The following is a 21,691-nucleotide window of genomic DNA, read 5'->3' as shown; positions in this document are numbered from 1 at the left end:
GTTTTAACCCAACAAAATTATTTACATTTCCATTAACACCATTACAGCATTAAAATGTAAGGTTGACCAAAATAAATTACAAAAATAAATAAATGTAAAACTGAAAACAATTCAGCAAAAGGCTGAATAAATCCCTTAAACAAACAAATAAACAAAAGAAAGTTGTCTTTGTGTCCTTTAACTATTAGTCCTGGAATTACTCCGAATGATTATCCAGTGCTTTGAAAAGTCCGCTGTTCTTTTGCAGAGGTGTATGGATTAATCCTACCAGTTTTATCAGCGAAAGAGCTCAACGTCCAGCAGGGGGCGTTTTCCTTTTTCCTGCTCGGTACAGTTCAATGGGTCCGTGGGTGGCTCGCCATCTTGTTTCTCGCTCAGCGGATCAAACTCCGATTCTAGCTCAGCATTTCCCGATCCAAACCTTAATGGCCTACCATAACAACAAAATAAAGTGCATAAACATTCGAAAATAACACACGGGTAGCCCTTAAATAACAGTAAAAGTCCGTTTTTTCCAGCTTATTTAGCCGTAAATGAGGTGACGCCAATATGGCGCGCTGAAACACCTTCAAAGGCCTTTGAACTGCAGCCTGTGTGTCGTTTAAGCACGAATCCACCGTTTTTAACATAAAACAACATAAATCTGCTACCTTGGCTCTCCATTTGCATGAAATGAGCAATATAATACAACAAAAATTTCTTGCATGAAATAAAAGACAATTTCTGAACTCACCAAGTCCCGTTCGGTTATGTTCACAACGTCACCAAGGCAAGGACAGGTCGGAAAAACAAAAATACATTCTCCAGAGTACAAAAATGGCTTTAAGTAGATTTTTGGCTTATTTTTGCTATTTTTTCACTCATTTAAGCAGCAGCTCTGCAAGGACTGTCTGCATTTCTCCCTCTCGAGCATCAAAAAAAGGAACAACCCGATTGGGTGTGGCTAATCACAGGAGTCACGCTGCAGCGTGCCCTTTCACAATAAGAGTCTCAACACATATTTTAGCCATTTTACCTGAATTAACATAAAACACCATGAATTAGCAAGTTCTGTACCCTTTTAACATGTTTTTAAACACAAATGAAATCCTATACCATGAATTATATCATTGCTGATGTTTTTAATGAATTTTCTAACCATTATGATCTATTTATTGACTATTTATCACCTGTAATATATTTCTTATGACTGTTTTTACTAACAGGCTTTTATTTGTTGTTAGCTATGTTAACCAGGGTTACACCCTCCCCTCTTAAATGTATGCAAGCCCCTTTGCATAATGCATACTCAGACTACCTGGATATCATGGATTTCAATAGAGCCTGTGACAGCTTCACTTAAGCTTTGGAACAAAGACTGTACTATGCCAACAAGAGGGTTGCCTAATTGAGGGTATGTTAAGTGCTTGGGCTTTGTTCTCTCTCGGGATGATCTTCTGACTGATTGCTCTGCTTCGGGGTCATTTCTTTCAGTTTCATTGTTTACAGGTTCAGTTTCATTCACGTGAGTTTGAGTTGCTTCCTCATCATTAGTTTTCGTTGAATCCGATGCATTGTCCTTTTCATTTTGTTGAGTTATCTGAGCTCCTTCCTTTGCAGGTTCAGGCAAGTTTTCCATTTCAGGTGGTTTCTCCATTTCAGGTATTTTGTCATTTTCAGGTAAGTTTTCCATATCCGGTAGGTTTCCACAATCAGGTAAATTTACAGTTTCCGTCATGTCCATGTGCTCTTGAGCAATATCAGGCACTGTCACATCTTCTGAGACTTGAGAATTGTCTGATTTGGGTTGCTCATTAGCATGGTTTGACTTAGCCTTGGGAGGAAAAACTACCTCGTATTCCTCAATCGACCTTGAGATCTCCTTGGGAGGAAGTGGAGGGTAATACAGAGGGTAGTTATCCTCCTCAGAGTGGTATTCAAGTTCAGGTTCATCAGGATCAGTTGTTGGGTGTTGACGTGTGCTTGGCCGATGAGGCTTTACTTGGACTGCTGGAGGATTTTCAGGGGCAGTTGGCAAAAACCCACAAGGTAACAAAAGGTCTCTGTGGAGAGTTCTAGTGGAACCTTGGTGATGCTCGGGTTTGACTGTGTATACTGGGAGGTTGTCTTTTTGGCTTACAACCACGTGGACGACGGACTCCCACTTATCAGCCAATTTGTTTTTTCCCCTAATCCGAACATTCCTTACAAGCACGCGATCTCCGACACCTAAGACAGATTCGGTTACATGTTTGTCATATCTAGTTTTGTTACGTTCAGCAACTTTGCTTACATTTTTGGTAGCCAGTTGGTAGCTCTCCTGAAGGTGAGATTTGAGGGCTTTAACATACTGTGAGTGAGATTGCTGCTGGCGATGGTTCAGGGGGACATTGAAGGCAAGATCAATGGGTAACCTAGGCTGTCTGCCAAACATTAACTCGTACGGCGTAAACCCTGTACTTTCATGTTTGGTGCAGTTATACGCGTGAACGAGTGGCTTAACAAAGTCACGCCAATGTTTCTTGTCTTCGTCTTTGAGTGTACCCAACATGTTTAGCAGGGTTCTATTAAACCTCTCCACAGGGTTTCCCCTGGGATGGTAGGGTGAAGTTCTGACCTTCTGAATCCCAGCTAGGTCGCATAACTCTTTGATAGTTTTTGACTCAAAGTCTGCTCCCTGATCGCTATGCAACTTCTCGGGAAAACCGTAGTGGATTATAAAGTTTTCCCACAGGGCCTTGGCTACAGTTTTAGCCTTTTGGTTGGGAGTTGTCATTGCTACAGCATACTTCGTAAAGAAATCTGTAATAACTAAGACATCTTTAGTGTTGCTGCGATCTGGTTCAATTGTCAAGAAATCAATACACACCAACTCTAGAGGTCTGGTGACTTGAATGTTTACTAGGGGCGCCGCCCTCTCTGGCAGGGTCTTTCTGCAAACACACCTGCTACAGCTTTTGATCTTTTGCTCTATGTCTGAGGCCATTTTTGGCCAGAAAAATCTGGTTCTGGTTAAATCAAGGGTCCGGTCAAGACCAAAATGACCCATGTCATCGTGAAGGCTTTTGAAAACCATAGATCTTAGACTTTCAGGAAGAACCAGCTGGTACTGTGTCTCTTCACCTACTTGTCTTTTTCTGTACAAAATCCCGTTCTGCAACTCAAGTTTGTTTAACTCACGCAGAAGGATGCTAAGTTGTGGGATCTCGTTGCGTACAGTAGGAGGAGATGTTTCACCTGTTTCAAGCTGGTGTATGATTTCACTGATAGCAGGATCGTTTGTTTGACTTTGTCTTATCTCTTCTTCTGACAAGCTTGGAATGACAGGAAAAGCATCACACTGGTCGAAACTGTCGGGAACAGCATCAACGGACGTAGACAGTGAAGTTACGAGTGGGCAGGCGAGAGCATGGTCTGTGTCAAGAGACTGGACTAGATGTTTCTCACATATTGCACTGACAGCTTGAGTGGGAACGTGAGTGAAAGGATCGGTGCCAGGCAAGTGGTGTTGCACAAACTGACGGATCCGCTCCTGTTCCTTCAGGGAGACAAGGTCATTTAATGGCTCGAGATGCGGACGACGAGATAGGCCATCTGCGTCCATGTTTTGTTTGCCTGCTCTGTACCTAAGCTGGAACTCGAAAGAGGACAGGGCGGACAACCAGCGATAGCTCGTCGCGTCTAACTTAGCGGTGGTCAAAATGTAAGTTAGAGGGTTACTGTCAGTTATTACTGTGAAAGGACTGCCATATAAGTAATCACAAAACTTTTCCGTTACAGCCCATTTGAGGGCAAGAAACTCAAGCTTATGAGCAGGATAACGGCTTTCGCTTTTTGATAGTCCTCTGCTTGCGTATGCAATTACTCGCAACTCTCCCTCCTGCTCTTGATAAAGAGCTGCCCCTAACCCGATTGTGCTTGCATCTGTATGTAATACATAAGGCAACTTGGGATCGGCAAAGCCTAGAATTGGGGCAGAAGTCAGTTTGTCTATAATAGTCTCAAACGCTTTCTGACAACTCTCTGTCCATCTCTCCCCGAAAGGAGCTTTTGGCTGAAAGTATTGGACATAGTTGGACTTAGAGCTATTGTTTTTTCGCAGTGGGGGGTATCCAGCAGTTAGGTTGGTAAGGGGTTTTACGATCTTAGAAAAGTCCTTAATAAACCGCCTATAATACCCTGCAAACCCTAAGAAGGAGCGGAGTTCTTTCAAGTTCTTGGGACTTGGCCATGTTTTTAACGCTGCTACTTTCTCGGGGTCTGTTTCTACACCGTTTTGGGAGACAATGTGCCCCAAGTACCGAACTGACGTCTGAAAAAACATACATTTTTCAGGCGATAGCTTCAGACCGTATTCTTTGAGACGATTAAGCACATGGAGAAGGCGGGTCTCGTGTTGTTCGAGGGTTTCGGAGTAAACTATAAGGTCGTCTAGATAGACCAGGACTTCCTTAAGGTGGATGTCGCCCATACATTTCTCCATCAGCCTTTGAAATGTGCTGGGAGCGTTTGTTATGCCTTGAGGCATCCGGTTGAACTCAAAGAACCCCATCGGACATACGAAGGCTGTTTTGTGCTTATCTGCCTCATCGACCTCAATCTGGTAGTACCCACTTTTGAGGTCAAGGACCGAGAACCACTTCGATCCTGTCAAGGCAGAGAACGCTTCTTCCAAGTTAGGAAGCACGTAGGCGTCTTTGATGGTGTTCAGATTCAACTTACGGTAATCTACACAGAGTCTTACGTCTCCATTCTTCTTCCTTACCACCACTATCGGTGAGGAAAATGGCGACTCGGATTCGCGAATGACACCTGCATCGCTTAGCTCCTGCAAATGCCTCCGTACGGCGTCAAGATCTTGTGGTCGTACGGGACGGGGTCTGTGCTTAAAAGGGGTTTCATCGCTCAGTTTGATTTGGTGTTTTACTTTGTTAGTGCAACCAAAGTCTGTATCGTGTAGTGCAAAAACCTCCGACATAGCACTTAACTTTTGTGTGATTCGTTCTTTCCATTCAGCAGGGACTGGAGAATCAGCAAAGTTAAGATTAAGCTCAGCAGGGTTTGAGCTGGGAGTCTGTTTGGACTGCTCTGTGATCTGACTGTTTGGTATGATCTCTTGAATAGCATGCATTTCAGCAATGACACTTTTCGCAGGGATAACTATGTCATGCTTACTTTCATTTCGCAGGACCACTGGAAGCTTTTGTGAGGGTTTCTCAGCAAGGGTAAGTAGACAGTTGGTGACCAAGACTCCACCTGGCAAGGAGGATGTAGAGGGGGTCTCGACTACTACCCACCCGCCTGAGTGTTCAGTTTTTGCGTGGACTAAACCCTCTAAGACTCGACTTTGGCCTGCAGGAATGACTTCAGGCTCTTTCCCTGACAAAGTGACAAGACCAAGGCTGTCGTCCTCTTTTTGCTTGTGTCTTTGTTGTAACACGCTCAGCACTACTCTATAACCATAAGGCAGGATACTGAGGTCTGTATTAGCCAAGGAGAGGCTTTCAAAGACAAGGTCAAGAGTGTTAGTGCCAATTAAGAGAGAAGACTGAACACTAGAGCGTGTGTCTGGAACAATTAATGCAAGAGAAGACACAGTAAGTTCAGTACCAAAACAGTTCTTTGGAAAGGTAATGTCGACACAAATATAGCCTGAATATGGAACATTCTGACCATTTGCAGCTTCGACTTCTAGCAGGTCCTGTATTGGATGGATTTCAAGGTCTGCAAGATTGTTTTCATAGAACGATCGGGACACTGTGGTCACTTGCGATCCGGTATCAAGAAGGCAGTTGCAAGCTTGATCATTGATTTTCACTTGAGCAGTATACTTAGCTCCAATTAGACCCTTGGGTAGTTTCACAGTGGCTGATTTATTGTTTGAGAATCGTTTTTTGGGTTTATGTGAAGGTTCGGTGGGACTAGTTTTGTCCGTAGCACCCATTTGTCCCGCAATGAGGGCTCCCTTTAGTTTAAAGGCTGTGTTTGCTTGTTTTGTCTATCCCACAGCAACTGTTTTCCTTTCAACTGTTTCCTTTTGTCAGTGACTAAAGACGGGTTTGGGTCATTTGGGCACACAGAGGCAATATGGCCGTCTTCGCCGCACTGGAAGCAGTAACCAGGCCTGGGCCTACTCTTCGCAGCTTGGGATGTCAAAAGGGTTCGTTCGGGTACTTGAGAGTTGGTCTTAGCAGTAGCTTTTGGAGGGTTAGACTTTTTCCTAGGAGGGTTCGGGGTTAATGTTGCGAGATGGCTTTGAAGCTGACTGATTTGTGCCTTTAATTCTGTGACCAGATCCTTTTGAGCATCTACTGGTGGGTCTACTTTCTGGGGTTTCAATCTCGTCAGTTCACTCTGCAGCGCAGTTATTTGTGTTCGCATTTCAGTGAGATCGTCTTGCATGGTGAGCGCAGGAAAGTCAGCATTTGCAGCAATAGAGTGAGAGGCTACTTTTGGTCTGGTGGCAGCAAAATGTTTTTTCATTCGGCTTTCTTTTGCAGTATGCTTGTCCTCTTCCACTCTCAACTGTAGCAGCAGCTCGGTGAATGAGGGGGGTTTATCTTTTTTCTTTTCGAGCTGAAGATCTGTTAACAAGGCATTATCCCAACACCCCCGACAGAATTGACGCAGAAGGTGTCGGTCTGCTTCACTAGCTACGACACCGCCTCTTTTCAGAGCTTTTGAGAGAGCTGTTTGCAAGCGATGGAGGTAGTGTGAAGGCTTTTCACCTGCATCTTGTAATGTGTTGAGGAATTTGGCGAAAAGCTCGTCGCCATCCTCCACAGTGCCAAAAGCTGAATGGAGTAGTTCAAGATAAGCTGAGGGCAAGGCTTCAGGGCCCAGAGGTTTCACCACGTTGGCAGCAGGCGGTACAAGACTGTCTACGATTTTCCGCGAGCGTTGCAAGTCAGACAGATTGGGATCTTGAAGTATGAGCTCTACACTGTGGCGCCATGTATCAAAGTCCACCTCATGACTAGGACAGGGCAGTTTGCCTGAAAAATTTCTGAGGCGGAAGGAGGCGCTCACTGGTGAGACAAGAGCTTCACTTCGCACTATGTGCTCTACTACAACCTTTTGCACATCAGGGTGTGTTATAAAGCTCTGTGGAATGGTAGTTTGTAGATCTGGCTGTGTCTGGTTGTCTGACTCAGAATCGCTGATGCATATGTTAGCTTTGATCAGTTCTGCAGTTTCACTTTGGATAGGTTGGTCATTTGCTTGTACTTGGGTTGTTAGTTCACTATGTGCATCTGGGGTAGGAGCTTCTGTGCTGTGTGTGACTGACTGAGCACATTGGGAAAGGTGTTCATGCAGAACAGCTTCAAAAGATTTGCCACTAAGTCTAGCAATGTTTTGCAGTTCATTGAAAAAACTGTTGGTGGCGACGTTGGTAACAGCTGCGATGTACTCAGGTGACAGGGCTCGTATCTGATAAGTGACTTCATTCGGACATTCAAGTGTGTAGGGTAGTAAGGGTTCAAGTGTCGACAGAGCAGATCCACTCTCATACTCTACAATAGCATTTTTGTGGTAAGAAGACTTAGGGTCATCTATCTTAAGGGTTCTTGCTGTTCGACCATATCTGCTTAAAAAGTCTTTTAAAGCTTCATCAGCATCTGTGCCTGTAATCCCACTAACAATAACTGAGTTTGGGATTTTAACATTTTCTCTGTCAACTATTTCCATTTTGCCGGACTTGGCCTATTTTTGAGGTCTGGGTCAGAAAAAAAACTTGAGGGATCAATTACTGCTCCTGGCTGGCTCGCCACTTCTGTAACACTTCTGGAGTCATTACAGTATACTAGGACCAGTTAGGTTCGACTACTAGAGCAGTAATGAGCGTAGCATGTAATAAAGACCACAGACCAGTAAATACGTTTAAATTGCCGGCTTATTATTTTGTGAAGACAGAGAATAGACAGTTATAGACACATTACATAAAACATTCAACATCACACATTTAAGAAAACAAGGTTTTTCTTTCCCCCCTTTTAGTTCAGTATGTTCTGTCAGTTCATCCTATTTATCTCAAAACCTTTTATTTGGCTTTAGAAGGATGTTATTTTCAACCTAGGTTATTGTTTTATTTATTTCAAGTTCTAAGTTCAAGTTTATCCTTTGATCTATTTGCATTAACACTGTGTTATTTTAAATCAAGTTCAGTTCTTTAGGCCCAAGATTTAATTTAATCTTGGTCTAGGTTCACCTTTAAATTCTCAACCAGTTCTTATTTTGTTTTAACCCAACAAAATTATTTACATTTCCATTAACACCATTACAGCATTAAAATGTAAGGTTGACCAAAATAAATTACAAAAATAAATAAATGTAAAACTGAAAACAATTCAGCAAAAGGCTGAATAAATCCCTTAAACAAACAAATAAACAAAAGAAAGTTGTCTTTGTGTCCTTTAACTATTAGTCCTGGAATTACTCCGAATGATTATCCAGTGCTTTGAAAAGTCCGCTGTTCTTTTGCAGAGGTGTATGGATTAATCCTACCAGTTTTATCAGCGAAAGAGCTCAACGTCCAGCAGGGGGCGTTTTCCTTTTTCCTGCTCGGTACAGTTCAATGGGTCCGTGGGTGGCTCGCCATCTTGTTTCTCGCTCAGCGGATCAAACTCCGATTCTAGCTCAGCATTTCCCGATCCAAACCTTAATGGCCTACCATAACAACAAAATAAAGTGCATAAACATTCGAAAATAACACACGGGTAGCCCTTAAATAACAGTAAAAGTCCGTTTTTTCCAGCTTATTTAGCCGTAAATGAGGTGACGCCAATATGGCGCGCTGAAACACCTTCAAAGGCCTTTGAACTGCAGCCTGTGTGTCGTTTAAGCACGAATCCACCGTTTTTAACATAAAACAACATAAATCTGCTACCTTGGCTCTCCATTTGCATGAAATGAGCAATATAATACAACAAAAATTTCTTGCATGAAATAAAAGACAATTTCTGAACTCACCAAGTCCCGTTCGGTTATGTTCACAACGTCACCAAGGCAAGGACAGGTCGGAAAAACAAAAATACATTCTCCAGAGTACAAAAATGGCTTTAAGTAGATTTTTGGCTTATTTTTACTATTTTTTCACTCATTTAAGCAGCAGCTCTGCAAGGACTGTCTGCATTTCTCCCTCTCGAGCATCAAAAAAAGGAACAACCCGATTGGGTGTGGCTAATCACAGGAGTCACGCTGCAGCGTGCCCTTTCACAATAAGAGTCTCAACACATATTTTAGCCATTTTACCTGAATTAACATAAAACACCATGAATTAGCAAGTTCTGTACCCTTTTAACATGTTTTTAAACACAAATGAAATCCTATACCATGAATTATATCATTGCTGATGTTTTTAATGAATTTTCTAACCATTATGATCTATTTATTGACTATTTATCACCTGTAATATATTTCTTATGACTGTTTTTACTAACAGGCTTTTATTTGTTGTTAGCTATGTTAACCAGGGTTACATTAGCATAACATAAACAGTGAAGCTGGAGGACGAACACTAACACTTTTCCACTTATAAAAGTTAACGTTCCTGATAGTTAGAGACAAATGCAATCGCATGGCAGGATGCTGTAAACGGACCAAACTTCAGTCAGGATAACAGCTGAGATAATCCATCCACAATACGAGGTTAGTCATTAATATACTGCAACAACATGCAGCTGCCAGAGAATTCAACATTAATGAATCAATGGTACAGAAGTGAAGGAAGCAAGAAGAATGAGTTTAATAAAGTTTGATTTATCTGACTGCTTTGTTTCGCTTAATGTGCCTTATAATCCCGTGCACCTTATGGTCCGAAAAATACGTACTGCACACTGCAGTTTAATGTTGCAAAGCACCTCTTTTTAACTTCAGTGGATATTATACATGGTTATGCTCAGGATATGTCAGCCCATTTCTACTGGAAATGCCTTTTGGTTAAACTTTCAGCAAGGAATTTGCATTTGCACTGTTCCATTTTTATAAAGCTTTAATGTACATAAAAACCAGCTTCTTGTTTAAGTGAAAATAAATGGAAGGTTGTCTTTTTGCGCTAGTAATGTTGTGGAGTTGTATTTTGTCTCGCATCAATTATATCGTCAGTTATATCGTTATCGCAAATTTTCAAATATATATCGTGATAAATATTTTTGGCCATATCGCCCTGCTCTAGTCACAATCTGCAGCTTTCTGCTTGTATTCCTGAGGTTTAAACTGCAATGACTGAGGCTTTATTGAACTGTTCCACTCAGTGCTTGGCCCGCTGCAGTCAGTGATGCAGGATCTGCACTCGGACGACGACGACGATTCAGAGGACGACAACGACGACGTGGATTCAGACACGGATCGAGCAGCACACCTCGCACACCACCAGCACAGGTTAGTAGCCCGAGGGCAGCTTTTCGAATGGCTGAACCGCACACTAGTTTAGTTTCATAGAGCTGTGTGCAGACATTGGTAATGAATTCCTTCTAACCAGGATATTGCTATTATGAGGGCTACTTTGTATCTCACATGTTTGTGCAGTAGAGCCAGCCTTTAACAACAAACCTGTAAAATGATGAAGAGCCGCTATTTAAATCTTGGTTAAAATTGCTTGGGACAGTTTCTAAAGGTTCTTTCAACGTGCCTTTTACTAACTTTTCAAGTATTTCATGTAAGCTCTTTCCAACTCTTTCCACCATCCTGTTGGTGGAGGCGTGCCGTCAACCTTGGCCAAAAAGCATAACTTAACCAGATCGTCTCCGTCTCCAACAGTTGACCGGTTTTCTATCAACTATGCCAGGGGTGGGCAATTCCAGGCCTCGAGGGCCGGTGTCCTGCAGGTTTTAGATGTGTCCTTGATCCAACACAGCTGATTCAAATGGATAAATGACCTCCTCATGATGTCTTGATGCTCTCAGAGGCCTGGTAATGAACTAATCATGTGATTCAGGTGTGTTGACCCAGGGTGAGATCTAAAACCTGCAGGACACCGGCCCTCGAGGCCTGGAGTTGGACACCCCTGATCTAGCAGGCCCCTCCCTGACACTGATTCTGCGAGAGTCATCTTCCTGTTAAAGACCGTCCTTCGTCCCCACTCTCTCACATGCTGCTCATGGGGGATTTTTCATTGTTAGCGGTTTTTAGCTAACAGCTGAGACAACAGTTTTAATGTCTTTGTTTTTTGTGACTTCATACTTAGGATTAGTTTAAGTGATGGCAGCAGAAGTGACAGCTCCTCCCATTCCCCGCTGTCGTGCAGTGAGGCCCCGCCCTTATTAAAGTCTACTAATAACCAGGTAATCATATCAGTAATATACTGGCTTATGTCTTAGATCAGCATGATTGAAAGCCACAGTATCCAGGTGTGTGCGTGACCCTGGGTGACTCTTTGCTCTTCTGTCTGTCAGATAGTGGAAGTAAAAAGTCCCACCAAGCAGAGCAAGCAAGACAAAAGCATGGAGTGTGATAAGGTGAGAACGAGTGTCTTTGGTTTTTAGATGTGGAGTAGACTAGTAAATATTCTGAAATATAGAAAGTGTTGTTATGTCTTGGGGTTTGTTACCATCAGCCACTGCTACATCATGACAGCCGTGTTTGCTGTGTGCTTTTCAGGTTTACCTGGATGAGCTGGTGGAGCTGCATAAAAGACTAATGACACTAAGAGAAGGTCACATACTGCAACAGGTGAGCTGATGTCAGCAGTGTCCGATACGTCCATCAGACGCAAACCCACTTCTACAAAGCTTGGGATCCGTGTCAGATGTAAAAACTGAATTCAGTGATTTTCAGATCTCAGATTTTATTCACACCGTTTAAATCGACCAGTTGAGGAAACACGTTAGCGCAGGTCGAAGCTCTCTTCTGATTGGCCAGCTGAGAGCGTGCTGTGCCTGCAGCAGATGACTGCATAAAGAAATCTGCTTGTTTAAAATAAATATTAGACCTTAGACGAAATAATAATGATGAAGTAGTAATGTAGAACAATAGTTAATAGTTGCAGACTTTACTTTGACCCAGCCTGTGCCCACCACTCTCACTTTCTGTCTTGCAGATTGTAAACCTGATTGAAGAGACCGGACACTTCCACATTACAAACACTACGTTTGACTTTGACCTTTGCTCTTTGGACAGAAGTACAGTAAGGAAGCTGCAGAGCTATCTCGGGACGTCCTGAGGCACACAGCGGTTGGGTGCTGGATCCGAGCCTCTGACTCGTCCTGTATCAGTTCCAGCTGTAGTTGGCGTGTCTAAACCTCACAGTGGGTCCAGCCTGCTGCTTCGACCCCCCCGAACAAAGAGTTCACCCTGCTGCAGAAATCGGGGGTAGATGTACGAGATCAGGATGTCAGCAGGCAACAATCTGAAAGCTTGATATGAAGGGTTGGTGGGTGGGAGTGATTCTGCTGCCATGTATGTTGTTGTTTATCGTGACAAGTGCATGATCAACTTTGCCTTACAACATTGTACGTCTTATTTATTAAATTTAATTTGCAGGTGTGTGTGCGTGTGTGTTGGGTGGAAAAAAGTGAAACAGGACTTTGAAGAGCTCTATAAGGCACAAGTCTGACCAGTAACACTACTCTGCTTCGGTCTCCGATCAGATATCCGAGTCATTCATTTCCCTGGGATCAAACAGCGTCCGCACAGATGCATCTCTGTTGTTCTGTTTTGTTGTGTGCGACCTCACAGTTTGCAAAGACGTGTGAAATATGAAGAAGAATCCAGCAGGAGGTCTGGATACAAAGTGACACATCATGGCGAGCGTGCTGAGTTGAGAGCGCCGTCGTCTGAAAACTAAAAGTTGAGAAGTTTCTCCAGTTTGTTCTGGAGTTAAAGCTTTAAAAAAACTTTATTTGTAAGTGTGTCTTTATTAAAGCCACCTTTATGCAAACTCTGAACTTTGAATCCACTGGAGCTTTACAAAAATCTTTGGCCTTGTCTCCTGCTGAAAGTGTCCTTCCTACATAGGAGTGTAGGGAGCACATTAACATAAAGGTCCTTCTGAGAATAAAGTGGAAATGTGCAGATTAGTTATTGCAACTAAACCTGATCCTGAAGCATTTCACCAGCTCACAGTGCAGCCGTGGCACTTAAAACGACTGTAATCGCCACATTTCAGTGTTTTTCTCTAAAAAGATTTTTGACTTTATTCTCAAAATGATCGACATTGTTTTTTAATCTTACTGTGGTCCTGTTACTCTGCTCTACAAAGTGAACTCATTTTACCAGCTTTAAATACCAGATGAACTCAGTTCGGCTGCTTTAAAAACCTGTTTAATGTTGTTTAAACAGCAGGGCATGAATGGCTGCTCGCCTGTGCTGAGCACTCATCTTTGGTACAGGAGAGCTGCCTCTCAGGAGGTCCTGCCCACTAAGCTTTTGCTTCTGATCGCCTGCCTAAGCACAGATCATGGGTTCAGTTGGTTCAGGATGTTTGTAGACAAAGATCCACTAACACGTGGAGTCATACAACCGACCCAAAACCTGCAGGAGGAACCGTTAACAGGTACTCTGAGGTGTGGATGTGTTTCACCTGTTAAATCAAAGCTCAGCGTGAGACGAGGCCTTTCTTGGAGTCGCCACAGGGACACGTGACAGTCTGATGAGGATGATTTCGTATTTTGAGGATTGAATGAACTATAAATGTTCTGTATGATGTGCAGATCGCACACATGTGGATGAGCTGGTTTTTGTATGTGCGTCTGAAGTAGCTGTGTACACTGTGCACAAATTGTGGTGTCAGGCCCAAAATGTTTGCTGTGTGCATCTTACAGCAGCCTCTGATCATTAGTTCAAAATATCAGCTTTTAGCTCCACCTAGTGGTAGCATGTTAAAACTGCTGCACAGCTCCCTGAAGTGGGAAATCCACAGTTAAATGATTCATCTCATCTTTATTCACTGCTTATATTAAGTTAATGTGAATGATGCATACAAAGCCCTGCCTTTGGTTCAAGCAGACTTACTCCACGATTCTGTGACCATCGTTACCCCCAAAGTCGATGTCTTTGCCTAAAAATATGTAAAATGTTGTTTCCTGGTTAAAGCAGTCACAGGACATCCCTCCGTACAGGAAGCTAAAATAGACTGATTGCCCCCTATTGGCTGTTAGTACAGGCCGACAGCTTCACCCTTCTGTACTACACCTTAAAATAATATAAACTCATTAATAGCACTAATAAAAAATGTGATTATCTGACCGGTTTTTGATGTGATGCTTTAAAAGCAGTGCGTTTCGTTATGGCTGACAGCTGCAGAGGCCCCTGTTTAGATTACAGTAGCTGTTCTGCATCCTTAAAACTAACCTGCCTGTTCCAACAACAAACTTAAGTAGTGCAGCTGCTAAACTGTAGTGATGTACTCAGAGCCTGGAGACCCAGACAGCGCCACTGGTAAAATCAGTTCCCTCGTTTCCTACAAGCTAAACAAGCAAAAGTAGTTTTGGGTTTTTTGGACTGCCTTCATGTTCCTGCAGCTGGAGGATTGGTACCTTCTGTATTTACTTCCATAACTGAATCTGAGGCCATGGTCCTCAGCAGGAAAAGGGTGGAGTGCCCACCCACAGTGGGCTGATCTCTTAGATGGACATTAACACCCCCCACCCCTCGTCAGGTTTTCCAACTGCTTTGTGGATAAGACGTCTTGGACGATCATCTTGGGTGTTGCAGGAAACAGCGGGATGTTTCATCCCGGGGATGGAGGTGCCATGTTTCTGCTGATGTTCTAAATGAGCTCATCTGCACAGCATAGTGGAAGCATGTGCTAGGATCATTGTAGTCTCCCCTTCATGCTACCATTGCTACTGCTATTGTAATCATTTATTTAAACTGCATTATCTCTGGTGGACACGATAAAGGCTTCATTACGAGCCACGAGGGTTTTGTGTTGCTTTTTTAAACTAAAAGGGAAAGTCCCCACTGAGACTCCTTTAAGTCATTCTCGCTTGAGAAAATGTAGCTGAGGGAGAGGAGCTGGGTACAATGGAAGAATGGAACCGAGGGGTGGGAGAACGCTTCAGCGGTCCGGCAAACACTTCCTCCAATAAAACTGGGAGACCTTCAAAATAACCTCCCGCAGAAGAGACACAGAGACATCGACTGTCACACTGGCATAAGGCCAAGGAAGTGAAAAGCTGCCCACCCACCAAACCCCACCCTCACCTCCACACAAACCTCTGCACATGATGACACATCTGCCCTTCCTCACTCGTATCACTGCCTGCAGCTGTGAAGGCAGGCTTCTTGGGGAAAACACACTTCCTTCACTTCTACACATAAGCAAGTGCAACTGACTGATTTCATCGTAAATTGTAAACAAAATAAATATTAATTCATTTAAAAAAGTGTTCTTTGAGTTTCCTTGGCATATTGTTTACAAACAAGCACAGCGGATTTATCACTGAACACAGTAGCAGCTCGATCTGCATGTTTACAAACCCTTTGTAAGTAACCAAGTTCAAGCAGCCACATACAGACTCATCAGACTTTGGCTCAGTGACGTGAATCCGTTGAGATGAAGCCTTGCAGATAAAGAAGATATCCGACATCAATAACACAGTTCCTTGAGGACTGCAGTGCTAATAGGACCGATGCAATGAATGCTACTATCATCAATTTGGTTAAATGGTTAATTACTCTAAGCTGGATAACTAAGCTAATAAAATATTAACCGATGCATCTCAAAGTTGGGACAGGGCCATCTCTACTGCTGACCATGAAACAGAGCTTTTGACCCACTGTTAGTTTAGTTTTCAAATCAAATCAAATCACTTTTATTGTCACATCACATGTGCAGGCACACTGGCACAGCACATGCAAGTGAAATTCTTGTGTGCGAGCCCCACAAGCAACAGAGATGTGCAAAACACAACAACACAAACGAGCAAAATACAAGAATGGCTAACCTGAAACTAATAAATATATGTACAATATATAATAGTGTATGCATTTCTGGATGTGTATACTAAATGTTTTTCTACGTGTGTGTGTGTGTGTGTGTGTGTGTGTGTGTGTGTGTGTGTGTGTGTGTATACACATTTTTACAAATTAAATAGTAAAAAAAATAATAAAATAAAATATATAAAATATACAGAGTTGAATATGTGCAAAACAGTGGCATTACTGTACAGTGTGTAGTGCATAATGTTGAAGTTCCAGTAGTGAAGCTGAGGTGTCTATGAAGTGTTCAGCAGTCTGATGGCCTGGTGGAAGAAGCTGTCTCTCAGTCTGCTGGTTCGGGACCGGATGCTGCAGAACCTCCTTCCTGATGGAAGCAGTCTGAACAGTTTATGGCTGGGGTGACTGGAGTCCTTGATGATCCTCCCCGCTTTCCTCAGGCACCGCTTCCTGTAGATGTCTTGGAGGGAGGGAAGCTCACCTCCAATTATCCGTTCAGAGCACCGCACTACTCGCTGGAGAGCTTTGCAGTTGTAGGCGGTGCTGTTGCCATACCAGGTGGTGATGCATCCAGTGAGGATGCTCTCAATGGCACAGTGATAGAAGGTCCTGAGGATGCGGGGGCTCATGCCGAATCTTTTCAGTCTCCTGAGAAAGAAGAGGCGCTGCTGCGCCTTCTTCACTGTTTTGTTTGTGTGTACTGACCACGTAAGATCCTCAGCCAGATGTACTCCAAGGAACCGGAAGCTGCTCACTCTCTCCACAGCAGCGCCGTTGATGGTGATGGGGGTGTGTACTTCTCTGCACCTCCGGAAGTCCACTATCAACTCCTTTGTCTTTGCGACGTTGAGGGTGAGATGGTTGTCTTGACACCAGTGGGTCAGGGCGCTGACCTCCTCCCTGTAAGCCGTCTCATCACCGTTGGTGATAAGACCCACCACTGTAGTGTCATCCGCAAACTTCACAATGATGTTGGAGTTGTTAGTGGCTGTGCAGTTGTAGGTGTAGAGTGAGTACAGGAGAGGGCTCAGTACACACCCCTGTGGAGCACCAGTGTTCAGTGTGATGGGGGATGAGGTGATGCTGCCCAGTCTGACCACTTGGCGTCTGTCAGACAGGAAGCTAAGGATCCAGCTGCAGAGGGAGCTGCTCAGTCCTAGATCCTGCAGTTTCCTGTCCAGCTTCAAGGGAACGATGGTATTGAATGCTGAGCTGTAATCTACAAACAGCATTCTCACATACGTGTCTCTCTTCTCCAGAAGTACTGGTTTGGTACTGGTATTGGATAAAACCTAAACGATACCCATCCCTACATGCTACCAATCCCAAAGTGGCAAAAAGAAAGGGAGAAAACAGGAGCTTTCTGAACAGGTGGGAGAATATGATGAAAAAAATTAATTTAATTAAATTTAAAATTTAATTCAGAATGCTGCAAATGCAATTTTTATTTAAGAAATGACTTCAACTGATCTGTTATTTAATTGGAAATTTGATTTTGCATGTGTGCAATATTAAGTTTATATTAGTTTTATATATTGTTTAGTATTAAGCTTTGCTTGTTCCATATTTCGTTTTTCAGCAAAACTTGTTTGAGTCCATAAGAAAAGATTCCTTGTTATATTTGGAGGAAGATTTTTTTTCAATGATTATTTGATCCAGTTATGAACTGGTGCAGAACTGAAGAAGCTTCTCGGATGAGAGGTGAAACGTTTTCAAGTAACTTAAAGAAGTCCAGACGCTTTTCTTTGCAAGCTCCTTTGATCCAGTTATGAACTTTGGCCCACTGTGTATTTGAGTTTGACACCCCTGCTTTAACGCGTAAAATGAAGTGGCAAACCGTCCTGGCTTTATAATTATGATCTGTCTTTCAACAAATATTTAATTTATTACTTAGTCTCGCTGATACTCGTGTAATTTTAGGAGGCGATTTTAATTGTGTACTTGATAAACTCTTGGTTAGATCCACTCAAACCTCCCAGTTGTTTAACGCTTCGACTGTTCTGAATAATAATATGTTGAGTTCTACTAACCTGTTGATGTTTGGAGACTGTGTAACCCCACTGGTAGAGATTACTCTTGTTTTTCACAAGTGCACAAATCGTACTCCAGAATAGATTATTTTTTTGCTTGATTCTAAATTGATGTCTAAAGTTGTATGCTCAACTTATCATAATATCTTGATCTTGGATCTTTAGTCCTGGACTTCTGTGGTACGAAACAACTGGCGTTTTCACCCGCCACTCCTGTCTGAGACATCCTTTTGCCGATTTATGACAACTAAAATATCAGAATTCTTGGAAACTAATGATAAACAAGACGTTTCTGATTCGATTCTATGGGAAACATGCGAGGAGAAATTATTTCTTTTGAATCCTCGTTAAAAAAAGGACGCCAGAAACGCCTGTTTGAAATAGAAGCTGAATTAACACAGTTAGAACAGGACCACAAGGCCTCCTCTTGTCCCTCTTTGTTTCAAGACATCATTAAAAGGAAGTTTGAGTAAACCACAATTTTATCTTGTCAAGTAACAGATCAGCTATTTAGGATCAGACAGAAGCATTTTGTGTTTGGAGATAAGCCCCATAAGCTTCTTTCTCGGCAGCTGAGAGGCCTACAGGCTAGTAGGGCTATACACAAAATAAAATCAAGATCAGGCGAAATTTTAATTAGCCCTAAAGCTATTAATGAGCGATTTAGAGAATATTATGAAGAGCTCTATATGTCAAAATCTTGGGGCAATATTTCTCATTGGTTTGGGAAGCAGGATCTCCCGACAATGAATGACGCTGCAGGAGAGGCTTTAAACTCAGATATTACTGTTGAAGAAGTTTCGAAAGCTATTAAGTCATTCCCCAGTGGAAAGTCCCCAGGCCCAGATGGGTTTGGCATTGAATTGTATAAAAAATACTCTGAAAAGGTGGCCCTGCTTTTATTGAGAATGTTTAAGCATTCTTTCCATACTCAAGCATTCCGCCGTGCGCTAATATTTCTTTGTTATTGAAAGAAGGAAAGGATGAAACAGAATGTTCCTCTTATCGACATATTGCTTTGTTGAATTTGGATATGAAAATTTCCACTAAAATTTTGGCAAACAGATTAAATAGACATGTTGGATCAATTATCCATCCGGATCAAACTGGGTTTGTCCCCCAGAGGTTTTCCTTCTTTAATGTTTGAAGATTGATGAATGTTATGTACAGTGTTGGGTAAGTTACTTTAAATTAGTAACTTAGTTACATTACTAGTTACTTATATCAAAAGTAACTCAGTTACTTCAAGTTACTCATTACTTTCAGAGTAACTAGTTACTAGGGAAAGTAACTTTGGTTTTACTCAGACTTCTCTTGTTAATGTGTTGCTTCTGTAACTGGATACCCAGCATTGCCAGTCTTCTAGCTTGCTTACTTGCCACACGTGCACTGTGCCACCTACCAATAGAAAGGAAAAGATAATGTGCACATTTCCAGGAGAGAAATCCCACGCTTGGACCGTTGTTGGCCGCTGCATGATTCATGATTCTCACTCGCTTTTGCAACTTTGTACTTTTGTGTTACTCGCAGCAACAACTCCACCTCATTGTTAGTCCATTTAAAAAAACTCTGCGCTTTTCAAAGAGACGTTTCTAAGAGCCGGGAAGTAAATAAGCGGCAGACAGAAATGAGGCAGGTCGAATCGTCTTGCGTTTCACGCATGCGCAGTACTGGGACGTAAGAGTTTCAACCCTTTCAATGTGGATGCACAACTCTGTGAAAACAGCTGAAAACACTAGTGTGGACGCGGAGTGTTTTCAGACAAAGACGCCGTTTTCAAATCTATCCGGGCTGGTGTGGACGTGGCCTCAGTCTGGAAAAGACATGTTTCTCAATCCCACAAGCACCACTGTGAGCCTGTCTGCTGCCAGCTGCCGACTGGGGGACTTGTGTCTGTCAGACGCGACACAAAGTGTGATTTTAGCAAAGATTATTTAGTTTTGCAACATAAGAGAAAGAGGAATTTGGTGACCTTGGTCCATGAGAAGTCCATAACAAATAAGTTGGATATGGATGACTCTGTAAGAGTGTTTTTGGAAAGGTAAACAGGAGACTGTTGTTGTAGAGTGGACCGAGGAGAAAGGAGAGTGGAGCTGTTTAGTTGCAAACAGACTTCAGTTCCTTGCGAAACAAATAAGCTTAAAGCATGACAAAATCTGTTTTGTTCAAGAGCTGGTGATTTTTTTTTTCATTACTATGCCAACCCGTTTTAGTTTTGTAAATATTGGTTATATTGAGAAGTCTTATTTTAATCTTTATTTTACAAATTTATTTGAGAATTAGGCCATTCAATGAAGATGGATTTGATGTTGTTGGTTGTAAAGATCTGGATGGATAGTTTAATTTATTCTTTATTTTCTTTTTTAATTCTATTTTTGAGTTTTATTTTTTAAGACTTGGTGAACTGTATTTTTTAAATAACATCGCCTACCCTTTTTAGTTTTGTTAATATTGGCAATAGTAAGATGTATTATTGCTGGGCTTGGATATATTTAATATAAGGCATCTAATTAGTGCTTTTAGTTGTTAGTTGTTGTTTAGTTGTTGTTAGAATCTGATGATGTCATGGTCCTGGGTCGGTGACCCAGCGCTTTAAGTTTATTATTATCATTTTCCAGTTTATTATCATGATGATTATTGTTGTTTGAGTTCTACGTGTTATATTCGGTCTGCATCTGTATCTCTGTCTGTCTATGGTGTCACCCTGTCTGTGTGTGAATCTGTCTGTTTAGTTCAACGTCTTGTCTCCCTGTGTCTGAGTTTCCTGTTTTATTGTGAAGGTCTGTGTCATATGTCAATGTGTTCAGTTTTACCTTTCTCCTGTCTCGTTAGCCTAGTTCCTCCCAGCTGTGTTCCCCACCTGTGTTCTCTGAGTGTATTTAAGTTGTGTCTTCTGTCATGGTAGTTGCTGGTTCGTCTGCGTCATTTCCCTTCCGCCATTCTGTGTTTATGCCTCCGGCTTCCTGGTCATTCTCCCTGCAAGGTACCCTCGCTCGTGTTCTGGTTTTGTGTTTAGTTTTCCCAGTTTAGAGTTTTTACCGTTCTGTTTCTCGCCACCCCTTTTTGTTGTACTTCTCCGGTTGTAAATAAAGCTCACCCTCCACTTAAGCAGTCTGCATCTTGGGTCCGTTATTTATCCACACGGCCTGCCCCGGCAAACCGTGACAGATGAGGAATATTTTGGTTGTTTTGTTTTTCTGTTTTCCCCCTGACGGATTACCACCTTAATGTGGTCAGGGGGTTTGCGTGCCTCGGTGACCCTAAGAGTAAGACCAGCCTTCAGGTGGGACACCCAAGTTGGTCTAGTCTTAGGGTAGAGGCCTGACAAAGTGCAATTCAGTTACATGACAAAAACAGTTATTAAGAACACCCCACCCAACCCCACCCCTTTCCTGCCTCCACTGCCACCATTTGCCCCCTTTCGGTCTGCCCCCTTATATATGCTTGTCTAGAACCGGTCCAGGTCGACTATGACAAGTTGCTCCGTTTGGTTTCACTTTTTTCATAACTCCTCCTATGAGGTGTTCAAGCGCCCCCAAATTTAATCAGAGCACCTCTAAAAATACTACTACTACTATATTAATACTAGTAATAATACCACATGTTAGTATTATTTTCTGGAATTATCATTAAACATTATATTTTCTTAACTTGCCTAATGATGACATACAGGACAGATGAGAACAAGTTTCATATGCAGTGTTTATGGTATCATGATGTTACAGTGCGCTCACACAGAGGCTGGTTTGTCATTAATCGCCTAATTAAGACTTTCTTTGCTGTGGCAGAAAGACGATGAAGAG

General features: G+C 42.4%; 3 protein-coding genes across 3 annotated transcripts in view; 1 reads left to right on the top strand and 2 right to left on the bottom strand.

Annotated features, from left to right (window-relative positions):
- The window catches only part of LOC147336505 (uncharacterized), a 462,456-nt gene that overhangs the window by 313,487 nt on the left and 127,278 nt on the right, over window positions 1–21,691 (bottom strand). The window lies entirely within an intron of this gene.
- Window positions 4,676–9,446, bottom strand: LOC147336511 (zinc finger CCHC domain-containing protein 12-like). The gene is made up of 2 exons (XM_086285467.1): window positions 8,950–9,446; window positions 4,676–8,646 (listed from the first exon to the last, which is right to left on the bottom strand). The coding sequence occupies exon 2, from the start codon at window positions 7,666–7,668 to the stop codon at window positions 5,947–5,949; it is 1,722 nt and encodes a 573-aa protein (XP_086141593.1). The 5' UTR covers window positions 7,669–8,646; window positions 8,950–9,446; the 3' UTR covers window positions 4,676–5,946.
- Window positions 10,237–12,146, top strand: LOC147336510 (protein AF-9-like). Its single transcript, XM_086285487.1, has 5 exons — window positions 10,237–10,359; window positions 11,165–11,261; window positions 11,373–11,435; window positions 11,578–11,649; window positions 12,017–12,146. Exons 1-5 carry the CDS (start codon window positions 10,256–10,258, stop codon window positions 12,137–12,139), a joined length of 459 nt encoding a protein of 152 aa, XP_086141613.1. The 5' UTR covers window positions 10,237–10,255; the 3' UTR covers window positions 12,140–12,146.

Source organism: Aulonocara sp. 'chitande type north' Nkhata Bay, linkage group LG3, assembly GCF_057382095.1.
Source record: "Aulonocara sp. 'chitande type north' Nkhata Bay isolate Kocher_YH1m ecotype deep benthic linkage group LG3, A_spYH_male_GT1.1, whole genome shotgun sequence".
Classification (NCBI taxonomy): Eukaryota; Metazoa; Chordata; class Actinopteri; order Cichliformes; family Cichlidae; genus Aulonocara; species Aulonocara sp. 'chitande type north' Nkhata Bay.
This window is presented reverse-complemented; position numbering and strand designations above follow the sequence as displayed.

Bases quoted from the DNA above. Each gene is read 5' to 3' on its own strand.
- LOC147336510 (XM_086285487.1), top strand. From the start codon at position 10,256: ATGCAGGATCTGCACTCGGACGACGACGACGATTCAGAGGACGACAAC. The intron at 11,262-11,372 runs GTAATCATATCA...TCTGTCTGTCAG, and splicing joins TAAAGTCTACTAATAACCAG to ATAGTGGAAGTAAAAAGTCC. The intron at 11,650-12,016 runs GTGAGCTGATGT...TCTGTCTTGCAG, and splicing joins AAGGTCACATACTGCAACAG to ATTGTAAACCTGATTGAAGA.
- LOC147336511 (XM_086285467.1), bottom strand. From the start codon at position 7,668: ATGGAAATAGTTGACAGAGAAAATGTTAAAATCCCAAACTCAGTTATT.